The sequence below is a fragment of the Ptychodera flava genome, assembly GCF_041260155.1.
Source record: "Ptychodera flava strain L36383 chromosome 3 unlocalized genomic scaffold, AS_Pfla_20210202 Scaffold_26__1_contigs__length_13983176_pilon, whole genome shotgun sequence".
NCBI lineage: Eukaryota > Metazoa > Hemichordata > Enteropneusta > Ptychoderidae > Ptychodera > Ptychodera flava.
The window spans coordinates 13074682-13089135 of NW_027248280.1; the positions used below are offsets into that span (position 1 = coordinate 13074682).

The 14454-nt window shown below is 38.9% G+C and overlaps 1 protein-coding gene across 1 annotated transcript; it reads left to right on the forward strand.

Annotated features, from left to right (window-relative positions):
* Positions 1-3656: 3656 nt before the first annotated feature.
* Positions 3657-5098, forward strand: LOC139125975 (uncharacterized). Its single transcript, XM_070692049.1, has 3 exons — positions 3657-4197; positions 4444-4723; positions 4831-5098. The coding sequence occupies exons 1-3, from the start codon at positions 3657-3659 to the stop codon at positions 5096-5098; spliced, it is 1089 nt and encodes a 362-aa protein (XP_070548150.1).
* Positions 5099-14454: the final 9356 nt, after the last annotated feature.

Consider the following 14454-nt stretch of genomic DNA (forward strand, 5'->3'; position numbering starts at 1 on the left):
TCTCCCAAATACCCTCGAATTCGAAAGTGCCAAACTCATCCGGCACTCGATGTGATGCTGGGAGAAAGGACGCCTTCCTCAGTGAAAGTAGGATGGCACTCACACGTGACTTTTTATTCGAGCTTCGTCTGGACCCTTCTCAAATTTTGACACCAGATGTTGTTAATTCTACCTCGTTCATGTTTCCTCTGTTTGACATAGCCGTCTGAAAGGAGGGTACTTCATTTGCATGCATAATTAGGGATTTAGTTCAAATGCGAACAGCGCCCTCTAGTCAGTGAGTGACGGTTATGGCATTTTTCGCCAGATTTTATCCGCAGATATCTCAGCCTTCGTTTAGCATCCGTCCTGTTTCCAGTTAGCGGCTGAATTGTACTCTTAGTTAGTGTTCGCCGATGATTTTTTGTGGGGTTTTATCGATTCGTTTTTGCGTTAGCCTTATTTTCATGGTTTTCGAGCGACCGAAAATGCCCTTCACTAAACACTGCCGCAAAAGCATATCCAAAGTCAAATTTCCATTAGAAGTAGGGAGGGGACGTATCTTGAGTAGGTCCATACGATCTGAAAAAATCTCAGTGGCTTAAGCCTCCGTTTTTGAAACACGTCTCGTTGAAGTTGACTATGCAGCGACGTTCATGTGTTAAATCTAACATGGCGACCTACAGCGTAGCGCGAGTGTTTTTCGGTTCTATTTATGTTTTCAATGATTGTGAAGAGGAAGCAAGACTGCAAGCTTGTGTTACCTCACTGGCCAACACAATCTGCCTGGCTGGCTTCTCGGTAAAGTCGTGGACAGCGCAAATGGAAAAAAAAAAAACAACACTACGGTGACAGAAGGGCTACGCACTGTGTGTGCGGCCGTACAGTATACACCCGTCGTACTGACTAGCAGCGCTGTTTCGTTTATGAATGATTTTTTCCGTTTTCGCATTCTAGTAGCTAGCAAGCATACAAAAACTGTAGGAAATAACATCGACCGCAAAAAATACCCGTGAATAAATACGGCTACCCTGTATCCCGCACACGAGTACGTGAATATAGATGCGGCTAGAATGATAGCCGGTAAACAGCTGCGCGCTGCGGCCATCCCTGCTAGCATTACCGTGCGTGCTCGAACTAGACTGGCACATTTTATAACTCGTGTAACTAGCAAAATTTTTTTTTTTTTTTAAGTATTGATGGTCATAATGTGACATTAATTAAATACTTTATTTATATATAACATCAGTGACCCGATTATAGGAGTAAACTTTGAAAAAAATTAAAGATTAATCATGTAACGCCCGCGCCGTGTGAACGACAAGTGGTTTGGTTGCGGTAAACAGCGTGGAGTGTACGTAGCGTAACGGGTGTTCGTATACTCATAGACCCTCGAGATCTACGTATACAGCGATATTGTAACTGCATGCCAACATTCAACACTGCCGCAAATACATGTCCATGGTCGCATGGTCATGAAAATTTCACCAAATGTTGATAATAGTTAAATGAATATTTTCTGAAATTTTCGGCTTGGCTTAAGACCTCTAAGGTCATTATCGAGCTGTTTTACGAAAAAGGTGAAGTTTACTTCCGCATTTGGCAGGTCGACCTCGCCACCCACTTTGTAGCGATTTAAATAAAATCTTCTCAACTTTTGTGAGTTTACCCTAGGAAAACAGATCATTAGTATGTATGCAACAACTGAAAGCAAAGTTATAGTTCTAGCTATTTTACGTTTTGCTGCACGTCGATATTTAAAGACCACCCTTTCGCCGTATTTTATCCCTCACTGCAGTGGCGGTCAGCGTAACGAAAACGAGGCTCTACAACACAAACTTTTATGCAAATTTCATAGGCTCCTTTCAGACTGTAGCAGCATCGTATTTTCTGTACGTGGATACTTTATTCGAATATATCCAGCTTTTTCCAAATCGGAAAAACCAAACTAAAGTAGCACGTAATGAGCTGTCAATTAATCAAGCATTATCTGAACTGAAAAACCAGTTTCGGAAATTGGCCGAATTAAAGATATATGCCGTTTCGAAGGGTATATTAGAGACAGCTGTCAAAAAGGCATCGCTTGTAAAAATCATGATCATCGAATTTGAACGTTTGAAAACTGTTATAAATGACCAATTATCTAGGATTAGGGTACAAATCAGTCAAAAGAGAGCAAGCATTGATCCGTTGCCCAGATATGACAACTTTCATATCCTCTGTACAAATGACAGTACTTTGTCATGGGATGAAGCTTTCAGCAACTTGATAACGCAACAATCAGACCGCTTTCCCGGATGTTTCACTTTTTCTAATATGATTTCGTGTGGCAAAACAATAATGGAAACCAATGCTGTGTCAATTGACAACCTGCTTGAGTACCACTTACAAAAAACCCAGCAGTCATATGCAATTAAACGCACCCTGAGTAAAAATCTGATGGAATGGCTACCTGTTATGGTTGTTCAAAAGGGAACTTGTATGGTAGTTGTTAATATTCATGAGCTGTATCTGAATGAAAGCTTTTTTGAGGAGGTTATTAATTTGGATTTGACAAGAGATTTGCAACAAGTTGTCCCTGAAAAAGCTATTGCACCTGAGAAACCACGCATTAAATCAGGACCAAAGCCTGGGACAGGTGGAAGACAGGCAAAACATGTCAAGTTTCCAATATTTGTTTCAGAGAGTATTCGATTTCTGAAATTGCATGGATTTGCAGCCCATAGTAGACGGCGAAATAACACTGCAACTGCATTGGGCACTTCTATTCCTGAATTGCGACATCATCTATTGACTAACATTCCTGGCCTTAAGGAGAGTAAGATAAGCTTGTCTACTGTAAGACGTCTTATGGTCCCACCAAATAGATCATCAAATAGCTCATTATATTGTAAGGGCCTCGTAGATGCAAAGGTACCTGGAAAGTGTAACACAGCTACCCATACAGAACACACTGATTTGCATTTTCAGAGAAGTCAGATTGCAATGGCTAGTGAAACTGCTGAATACTTTGATGCGGAATGCTTAAAATTCTCCTGTGATGATAAGAATAAAGTCAATGTGGGAACCTTAGCTGTAAGCAGGTATCATCAAATAAGTAGGGTTTTTTTTGCAGGATGATAGCCCGAATTATTATGACCATGATTTTCCATATGCCAATAGCAAAATTATTCCTTCGGGATACCTCTTGACTAAATCAAAACAAACTAGTGCAACAAAACAATACCGATCACGCAGTTTAGAAAGAGAAAGCACCCCAGAGAGAATAAGTAGGAGGAGGTCAAGGTCAGTTGAATTGACTGGTAAAGGGCAACAAAGGTTTACAAATTCTAATTTTGTTGTTGACAAACTTGGGCGAATGCATGTCAAAGTAAACCGGAGTGGACCACTGTTTGTAGTAAATCGAGCAGGATGCTTTCATTCATCCAATGCAATGACTCATGCAAATGATCTGCATTTCATACTTGGAGACCCAAACGTTCGTAGGGCAAAAGTGCTTTGATAAATCTAACCGACGGTGGGCCAGACTGGTCTGCTAAGTCTCAGTTTACTCTTACTCTTCTGTATCATGACGTCTGTGGCGGGATCTTGACTTTGATTACTTAGCCATAATAAACCATGCACCGGGACACAGTGCTGAGAATCCGATTGAACACAAATGGTCTCCTCTGTCAAAAATGTTGGTGTCTGTGACACTGCCAAATACGTTGCCGGGAGAAAATACAACTCCAACTCAACAGACAAATCTATCCATGCAGGAAAGACGGGAAAAGCAGGCTGAAGTCTTTGACGGGGCAATCAAAATGTTGAATAATTTTTGGAGAAGGGAGCATGACGGTTTCCCTATAACGCCAATCCCTGTTCCTTGTATGAAAGCCAACATGCCATATAATGATCATGAAGACGTTGAAAAACTGTTCAAAAAGGGAATACGTGAAATACTTACGACTCCAGCCTTTGTAAACCTCCGGCAAGAGTATGTCTTTTTGGTAAAACATTGTGTACGGAGAACTTATATGCTGGAATTTGTCAAGTGCAATGACCCATCTTGCTCTCACTGTTCTTGCAAACCAATCCGTGCTAAAAATCTCATAAGCTACATAAAGCAGATGGGTGGTCAACTGCCAACTCCAGGTTTTAGTCATATCCATGCAGGACACTATATGACATGGTTAGAAATGAACAATTACATACAACATTTGCAGCAGCCAGTAGTTGGTGAGTATTTATTTGTATTATTGTTAACCATACTGAAAAAGTAATATAGTATTTTAAGATTGCATTCACAAACAATGACACAATGCCATCAATATTATATATAGCGTCCTTTCTCTGAAAATTGAAGCATTTTCATAAATCTTCACCGAGAGCATTGGCACATATTTTGCGTGAAGGGTAACTCCAACAAATATTGCATTAATTTGATGAAATACCAGATGTTTTCGCACATTTTAATCTTGTCAGGTATCGACAAAGGGTGCCCATCTATAGCTGATGTCAAGGTGTGTCCACGAGGCTGCCAGTATGTTATCTCTTCTGTTAGTGATGGCGAGAAACATGACTTCCTGGTACATTACACTGAAAGGCAGTCTGATATGCAGAAGAAGAGGCGAGCTCAGAAGAGGGCAGCGAATTCCCCTACTACTATGGATTTGACTGAAGGAGATAGCTGTACCACAGCAGCTGAACCTCAGTCTTGGCTTTGCACGTACAAGTTGCCTGATGGCACAGAATGTAGATTCATGTAAGCTACAGTTCACACTTATTTTCACCAAAATTCCATTGGACATATTGGATAATAATTTATTCATTTTCCGAATTTTCTAACCATGTATAATTTTTTCTACACAGGGGTGAAACCTACTATCAGTTGAGAAAACACAAGCATCAGTCCCAACACTTCGTCAGGAGAAGAGAGTTAGAATTTCCTGAAAATGAAGTAGGCCTACTTCTACGTACTTTGACCGAGCAAACAAAGAAGTGGTCGTCTTTCTGGACGGTAGTCCTCCTGGATGAGCAGTGTGCAGCTGTTACAACCATAAATGAGATGGTTCTTGTCTTACCTCTGAAAGGAGAAACCTGGACTTTATTTGTATTGTTCTTGTTCACTCATCAATAAACTTCAAGTTTTTGTATTTTCATTGGATAAAACACAAAATTAAAATGTGTTCTAAGTGTTAATGAAGTATTGTTTTAGTTGTTTTTTATTTCATTCCATAATTGACTGGTTCTTTGCTTCGCTTTACATAGAAAGAGCCTGCAATAGTTTCAATATAAGTCAATTAAGTTTCTAGGGGGGTTGGGGGGTTGGGGGGAAACTAAGGGAATTAAGTTTTTTATCCTACATTGAACTTTTGACGTCGCCCCTAATTGGCTTCGTGCCAACGCAAGGACTGTACTACGGAGCAGTTGATCGCGCGCGTTCCACTTATATCGCGCGTGCCGCATCCCTCAAAATTTACCATAGAATTAGTTTATACGGACGATTAATGGAGGGAGGTGTATAATAATAGGGTTATACACAAAATACGGCCCTGTATGGACTCGGGCTCAGTGAGTGACGTATTGGACTCGCCTTCGGCTCGTCCAATACGTCACTCACTGAGCCCTCGTCCATACAGGGCCGTATTTTGTGAATAACCCTATAGTATACAGTATACACGAAGTCAGTACATGCAACCAAAATAAATGCGTAATTTGGACACCAAGTTTCCGTACATTATCATAGAGGTCACTGCACATTGATCAAAATGTGGAGAGTAGAAATTGTGATTATTATGAGTTATTGTTAATTAATAACATACTGTTTGTTTGTCAAGTCACGCTGTGGCTGCAGTCTTTCCCTACAAACCCCTATTCTTATTAACGTGTTTAATTTACTTTTGCAGAGTCGCCCGGGGATTAACAAACTAATGGTGTCCTGAAACCGTCATCAAGCCGATTACACCGGCATACTCGAAAGAAGAAAATATGACGAGACACTAGCCAGTTATAGTGTACATAGATTGCACGGTATCAGATGTGAGTGCTGGCAGATGCAATTATAAGAGCACGGCAAAACACAGTTAAAAATATGCGGGCTCACATCACTGCAATACTAGTATATGCCGAATTGTGACGGAAAACAACCATGGAAGATATGTACATTCTGACCAAAGTTTCTAATTTTTGTGTCTGCATATTAATAATGGGCTTCATTTGCGCCTCTGAAGCAGCGGAAGTAGGATGTGAAGTCTTCCAGTCCACTCATGTCGACTGCACAGGCAGAGATTTGACGGCTGTACCCCGAAATTTGCCGCCATCCACAACACACCTGTATATCTCCTTCAAGAGCATATCGAGACTTGCCCCAGGCTGCTTGGAAAATTTGCACTCACTAGAAGAGCTGACAATGCATACTTTTGAAGATATAATTATTGATGCGAATGCGTTCAAAGGACTACATAATCTGCGGTCGTTGGAATTCTCTAGCTATGGCAGCGTAACATTCAACAAGGGAACGTTTAGACACCTCCCAAGTCTACAAACACTTGAAATGCAAGTCAAGACTTTCTTGAACACGTCAGATGACGTGTTCTCCCATCTCTTAAATTTAACGAAGCTTACGATACAAATAGATGAGAGGAATCAACATTCTGTCTTCCCACAACCGTTACTGTTTCGAGGCCTGGGAAATCTAGAAGAACTCACCATCAATAGCCCGTCGGGTACATCGTCGGCAAACCTTTCCAGTTTGCTATTCAAGGATCTAGTAAAGCTTAAAGTCCTAAAACTTGACATTTATTATCTGGAGTGTGGCGATATTGATAAACTTTGGCCTTTAAAAAGTATTGAAAATATAAGTTTTTCGCGTATTACAACTGGGGCAGATTGTAATCTGGATTTCTCACAGTTTCCTAGACTCAAAGAAGTCATATTCTCCAAAATGCATATCGATTATCCATTTCCGATATTTGATTGGTCAAAAGATTGTTCACATGATTTATTTCTTGGCGTGGAGTGGCGGAACAGCAGGCAGCAGGCTAAGAAACTTGCTCGTTTGTGGCAAAGAAGAGTTTCAAAGATAACCATAACTAGTACAAAGAAGGATAACAAACAATCACTTCATTGCATTCTTAATGGATTTCGAAACATAACTATCGATTTTCTGGTAATGTTTCGATTGCCTGATGATAAAAGACGACACAGTCTCACGGATGCGACTTTTGAAAGCCTTGCTGGAAGTAACATACAACAGATAGATATAAGGCACACTCTTAATGTAATCGCTCCAAACGCTTTCCACTGGCTGACGCAACTCAAAACATTGACATTGACATACTGTAACCTCAAAGATGATTCTTTCGTATCACTGATTGGCCTACAAACTTTGACAACGATCAATTTAAGTATCAACGAATTTCAAAATTTTACAAAGCTTATGTCTGCACTGTCAGGACTTCACAATCTAAGGAATATTCGTATTGCCAGTAATAAGTTTACAGGGGAAATCCCTGAAAATGCTTTTCGGATGCATCCGTTGTTAACTTCTATTATACTAGAGGGTAATATGTTTACTTATGTTGACAAAAATAGTTTCAGTTACCTTTCGAATTTGCAACGTTTGGATCTCTCCTATAATAACATAAAAATGGTGCCAAACGGTGCATTTGATGCTCTGAAAACTTTAAAGACACTCCGATTGCAGCATAACAGTCTGGTTCATCAAAGTGAAACTGAACTAAGCAATCACCCGTTGAAATCCCTAAGCAGCCTCACGACGCTAATGTTAAGTTCTCGGGCTTTCCAAAGTTTGGATTTACCAGATTCTTCGCACCTTGAAAGTCTATACATAGAAGGTGGTCAGCTCCCATGCTGCGTAAAATTATTCCGAGAAAATCTCCTCCTTGAATATTTTACACATTTAGAAATGACAAATATCGAATTCGTTAGCGGCAACGAAATGGGAGCTATAGTCAATACTGACGTGTTCAATGTACAACCCAGGCAATGTCTAAGATTTCTTCGACTACCAAAAAACAATTTCAAACAACTGAACTTCACAAGTTTGAACGAGTTTCAAAACCTTGAAGAATTATTATTGTCAAATAACCAATTATCTTTTATTTACGGTATACCTAATAAATTAAATAAGCTAGCAAGTTTGGACCTGTCAGGAAATTTAATCACAGTTTTGTCATCCGAAATAGTTACACTTTTGCCATCGTTGAGAACGTTAAAAGTCTATGATAATCCTTTCGATTGCGTTTGTAAAATGAAACCGTTTAAGGATTGGTTAAGAAATGATCAAATCGTCCATGTTTATCACGGTTCTACTCGACCAACGCAAAACACTTGCTCAACACCGCGAGACAAATATGGTGTACTGGTAGTTTGTGTTGAACTAGGTCTTGAATGTAATTTAGCATTCATGATTTCATTACCGTTAACATGTTTAATAGTTGTAGTGATTATCATTGTCGCATTAGTTAAGCGGTTTCACTGGCACGTACGCCATTGTTACTTTCTCATTAAACTGAGACTGGGTGGCTATCAGCTTCAAGTCAACGATGCAAAACAACCATTCAACAAACAATACGACGCATTTGTTGTTTACAACGAGCATGATAGCGACTGGGTCTGGCATGAATTGGGTCCTCAACTGGAGAATAGGGATCGGCCTAATCTCAAACTTTGCATACACGAGCGGGATTTCTTGCCCGTAACGACATTTTTGAGAATGTTCTTGATAGTATCGAGCAGAGCAAGAAAACCATGCTGATACTGCCTCCAAAATTGGCTGCAAGTGAATGGTGCTACTTTGAAACGAGAATGGCGCATAGCTGTTTAATCGAAGAGAAACGAGATGTCATTATCATGGTATCGCTGAAAAGCATTCCTGATGCTGACATACCTCGTATTTTACGTAACATCCTGCTGACCAAACGTTACCTGAAGTGGCCTGAAAACGAAATAGGTCAGAGACTGTTCTGGGAAAAGTTGAAAGTCGCGCTAAGATCAGACTGTGGAGTAATGAGATAGGCTGACCAGTGAGTACATGCGACTCGTTACGATAGTAAAGCAAAAGGCCCTATGATACTGCAGTGTTTTCGATGATCTTTAATATCCTGTTTCTAAATAAGAAAACTTGTAATGTATTAACGTGATTCGATAAACAAGCCATAATACCACTACAATTACAGATAACAACTTAAACGTTTTAATTAGAGCAAAAGTAATGATCATTACGACTACAATCTTATTTTTTGCGTTTGAACATTGATAATTTCTTCATTGTCAATTATGTACTGCAATATTATAACAACGTTCTAAGGATATTTAGGCAAGTTGAAGGACGCATATTCGCATATGTATTGTCCTGTTAGTACTGCCTTTTTAGGCATGTTTTACTTACAGACATGCTAAATTATGGTCCCAATTTCTGTAATAAACCTTTTCTTTTTTTCTTTTATGCTTATTTTAAAGTTAGCAGGGACAACATTTTCTGTTGAATTACCTTTATATGACTTCAGACGTTGTAGGAATTGAGAGTCATTTTGTATTCATTAGCCGGTACTTCGTATTTCAAATTAAAGTTCAATTTTGTTTCATTTTCCTATTGCATTGTAAATAGCTTTGACAGAGTTTCACTACAATATTTGATCACAATTAAATGGAAAACGCGTTCTGGTAGTTCGTTAAAACTGCATGTGGATTTGTTATTCTATTTTGGCCCACAGCAGATAAACTCCTTCTCAGTAGACAATTTTTGCTATTACAAATACCTTCATGGGCGATGTTTTTGACTACAGCCCCGAATAATCCTACAGATTATCATAATCAAGTTGTCTGGTTTCACCCCTTCATCATTAGGCCTACAATGGCAAAAAAAAAATTGTGCCTGTGTAAGCGATGTATGATCAACGGGTTATTCTTATACGCAACTTTGTTAATCGGGCTGATTGTAATTTGTTCAGTTACAGAGAATTTTAGACAAGTTATCATGTATAGTAATTCTTATAATGGGTTAATTTCACCGATATTTAGACATTGGGTCGAAAAGAATAATTAGGGAGAATATTTAAATATTGACAGTTTGTAAATTGCGTTTTTACCGCAGCCAGGAACAGCCATTTGTAAAAATACATAGGAATTATTTAGTCAAAAAAATTTAGTCAAAATAAGGAGATCAAAGCTGTAACGAAATGTTGTGAACGGAATGAAATAAGGGTGGATACATTCAATATTTTCTGTAAAGTGCTTGTTCGAGTAATCAGCGATTTTCCCAATAGAAAATTTTAATTTAAATTTCTACATAGGTTTTTTCCCCGCACGAAGATTTCTTTTTCTCAAAAATATTTCTGATTCAGATCTTTGCACGTTTTGTAAAGTAGATATTGAATTAAATGAACGTTTGTTTTATGGATGTACGATCAGTTATCAATGTTGGAATGTCAATTATTCAAGATTCATTTTTTACGCAAACTGGAATTTTCCGTGATTTAGCAAAAAGTTGATATTTTACTCCGTAACCCAGAGTTTATGTCTCAATTACATATATTTAAAGATATATTTTCCATTGTAAATGCTGCAAAAGTTTACCGAGACAAGTGGACTGGTTAAATAAGATGAGATGTAAAAATGTGACAAATGCAATTCACACATTCCCGAGGAGTTGGGCTAGTCTTGCTTCTGTTTTGTAACTATGTTTTGTTTGATTATTTTCAATAAAGTTGTCTTTTAATAATATTTTCGAAATGAACGCCACTGTTTATCACATTAGAGTGTGATGTCATTAAGGTGGAATGTGCAGGGAGATATTTTGACTTTCAAACGTCACCGATTCTTTTCTGATTTACAACCTATGAAGCTCCTTTTAAAGCTCTCTGTGTAAAAAACATTTTCACCATCTTGGTTTTCTGAAAATCGAAAATTTTCTTTTTCTCTGTTGAGTTAACACAGGGATGGCGGCCATTTTGAACTTCAAGTATCAGTAAATCTTTGGACTTTGTATCCAGTAAAAATTAAATTGCACGGTAACGCCAGTCTTTCATTCTTGATTTCAAAAGAGAATTCTTAAATGATTCTCTGAGGAAATTTTGAAAGTTGAAGTCTTTCACTGTCGAGACGCATACTACCTGAATGAAGCCAGCATATGATGCTCTTTCACGTCGTCGGTGGATGTTAAACATGTTGTTTGGGAATCTAATCGAATCAATTAGGCCTCCTTTCCGAATTTGCATGATTAGAAAAGGCACATTGTTACGGATTTTCCCCTAGATATAGTATGCAATATATAAATAAGGATTGAAAGTGTATTATTGTAATTGGTTTACGCCTTTCGACGCTCACTCTATGCTTATTTTACCGATGTAGGCTTAAAGGTGCTCATGCGTGTGTGGTTTGTTTTGTTGCGCGCGCGCGCGTGTGTGTGTACAACACAAAAAAACTGCTATTAATTTTTGAAGGGAAAGTGTTCTTATGCAGTAGATATATGCTGGCACCTTATGTAAAGTTTTCCGCTTTTAGCGATCAAGTACATCATATCTATTGTGTGTAGCATTGAATGGCGCACAGTAGAATAAATTACCCACAATTCTCCTTGATTTGTATCCTTGGAGGTTACTTTTCTTACATTTTTTTTCAGTTCTGCATGAGGGCAATAATGTGCAGCATCAGAATAATTGTTAAATAATATCTAGTTACAGTACGTTTAGATATTTCAGTGAAAGTTTAAAAGTAACCATTAAACAACCATAAAAGTTACATTCTGTAGGTACTACAGATGCCATACTTTTAGGCAGCAAGTTATGACGAACTGAAGGGATCATTCTCTGAGATAACTTAGCATGCAAATTTCTTTTCTCATATCCGTTAGAAAACATCAATATTCTTTTGTTTCAAAAGCAGGTGCAACTAGTCTCCCTACTTTCCGTCATATTATTGTGCATGGCTGAAGACACAATCAGTGGAAAATTTTAAAAAAATGCTATCTCCTCTCTCAATCATGCATAGTTTTCCAAATCATTTAAAATGAGAATTGAAAAGAATGGTGTCCTTAAAAGTACGTTTTCAGAATTTTTACAGCCAGTCTATAAATCTGTCTATACATGAGAGACCTGGAACACTTCTCTGGGGAATTTTCGAGGATACAAATCATAATGAATTATGGGAAATTTACAGTATTGTGTGGCGGTGATTAGTTCTCGCTTTTGAACGGACGGTAGTGCAGCGCCCCAGTAGGTAAGGAACTGGACTAATCCAAATATGGGTCGGAGCATGGAGCCTAAAACGTAAAATATGCACGGCTGTGAGGGCGTATTTTTTCCAACAGGTGTACGTGGGCAGAGACCCTATGACACAGGTAAGTGATTGTAGGCATAAGATAAAACAACATTCTCGGCACCTCACAAAGGAACCGTCTGCTAAGCAAGCCTTCTTTTGTTGGGTTTTGACTTGTTGACAAACGATCAAATGGTTCATCAACTACGAAGTTGACTATCGCACATGGGTACTATGTTGCTTAGCCTGTGCTGAGGTCTCACAGAACGAGAAAATGTCTGGCCAATTTTCGACTTTCACGAGGTCACTCTCATTATATGTAGGCAAGCGCACAATGTAGTAGGCTTGCTATTACCGTTGGTCTTACAAAGCGATGCATCACGTCACGTGCAGGTACATGGTAAGATTTTTATCATATAAAGTGGCGAAGTTAAACATTTAAAAAGCGAATATATCGATTATATGCTGAACATTTAGCTATTTGTTCTTATTTAGTGTAGATAACTTACAAAAGGTGTTAACACCATCTAAGAATATTGTGACAACAATTACCTTTCAACTTTGAACTTCATGCTTAACACCAAAGGTGTGCTATTTGGACTTTACTCATAAAGAGTCCTCTAACGTGATCAAATTTGATAAACAACACACCCATAATCCGTAGCGATAGAATATCAAAAATACGATCCGAACTTGATCGTTTTTCCGCTTACACGGAATGCACACGGGGGCTGTCATCAGGACGTCCCTGCACACGGGGGCTGTCATCAGGACGTCCCTGGGGGCAGCCGAATAAGTGCTCAAAAGTGCAGTATGGGTAACCAAGATTAGCTTGATGTGAAATCTTACCGCAGCCACTCTCATCACTACCGTCTTTAGAGTGCCACAAGCCGTCCCAGATCTGACTCTCCTGCAGACACTTGGTGACACCGGACGATCCGACGGTTGCACAGCTGTATGGGTAGTCGGTTTTGAATTTGAAAAGGGAGAAATCAGGTAGGGTTCCGTTTGAACTAAAGGTAAATAATAGGCAGGGTAAGTACAGCTTGTCAAAATTGGCCAGATATGTTCGAAGTTGTTTCTTAATGTTGCCACTGTATTAGTTCCTTGCTGAATTTAAAATAATAGATTTGCTAATCTCAAAAACGCATGATCATTTCGGTAATAATATATGACTCGTGCGTACGTACATTTTTCATTATTTATCTTATTACACACATGAATGTTTCATTTGTAGTAGCGAAGTTCCAATTGAAAGGAGCACGACATAACATCCATCCATCCATTCAGTCATTCATACATCAGACGGCTTGAATATTCAATCCGTGATGACCCCATTTCAACCTATAGCTCGCCCTCGGAAATGAGAGGAAAACGAAACTCGTTGGATTTGACGTCAAAGCTCTTTCTAAACGAAAGCGTAGTTTCATGAAAAATTCAACGATGATATCATGATTGCAGCTTCCCCACATAACACGACAGGGACGAAACTGGGCAGAAATTACAGGTGTTTTTCATGATGACGCTGCACGAAAAAATGTCAATCTCAAACGTTTTGGCAAGAAATACAGTGTTTTCAAACTGGTTCGAACTCCCAACGTACACCATTCAGTCACGTAGCCAAAAAGCAACAGACAGAACCACTCGACCAAACCCTAAATCTAAAAAGAGAGCTTGAAGAGTGCTTCAATAACCGGGATAAGTTATTACATTTTTTCTGACTTCGACCCGTTAACGTTGTAGAGTTCATGATACACTCACACTAGTACAGTCAATACCAGTCAATACCACATATCACACAGAAACTTTGTCGAAGCAATGAATACACATCACTTTAACTGGATGAAAGACAGCCTCGTGGACAATTCTGTCCACCAGCAGAGCTATCGACGCATTTGTTGTTTACAGCCAACATGATAGCGACATGCTTGTGCATTAATTTACTCGTTTGAAAAATATTGATCTACGTATTTCAAAACTTCACTTACACGGAAGGCATTTGTCTTAACAACTAATTTATTAACAATTGGAGAAGGTTGAGATTTGTACTGTCTCCAGAGGTTGCTTTGGGATGAAGATGGCGCAAAATTATGAATTTGAGAGGAAATTAGATCTCATCGCAATGATATCGCTGAACTGAATTTCTGGTAAACTGTATGCATTGTTGGTGACGTAACACCCTACTGAACTAAAGCTATTTGGAGTGGTCTGAAA

Bases quoted from the DNA above. Each gene is read 5' to 3' on its own strand.
- LOC139125975 (XM_070692049.1), top strand. From the start codon at position 3,657: ATGTTGGTGTCTGTGACACTGCCAAATACGTTGCCGGGAGAAAATACA. The intron at 4,198-4,443 runs GTGAGTATTTAT...TAATCTTGTCAG, and splicing joins TTTGCAGCAGCCAGTAGTTG to GTATCGACAAAGGGTGCCCA. The intron at 4,724-4,830 runs GTAAGCTACAGT...TTTTCTACACAG, and splicing joins GGCACAGAATGTAGATTCAT to GGGTGAAACCTACTATCAGT.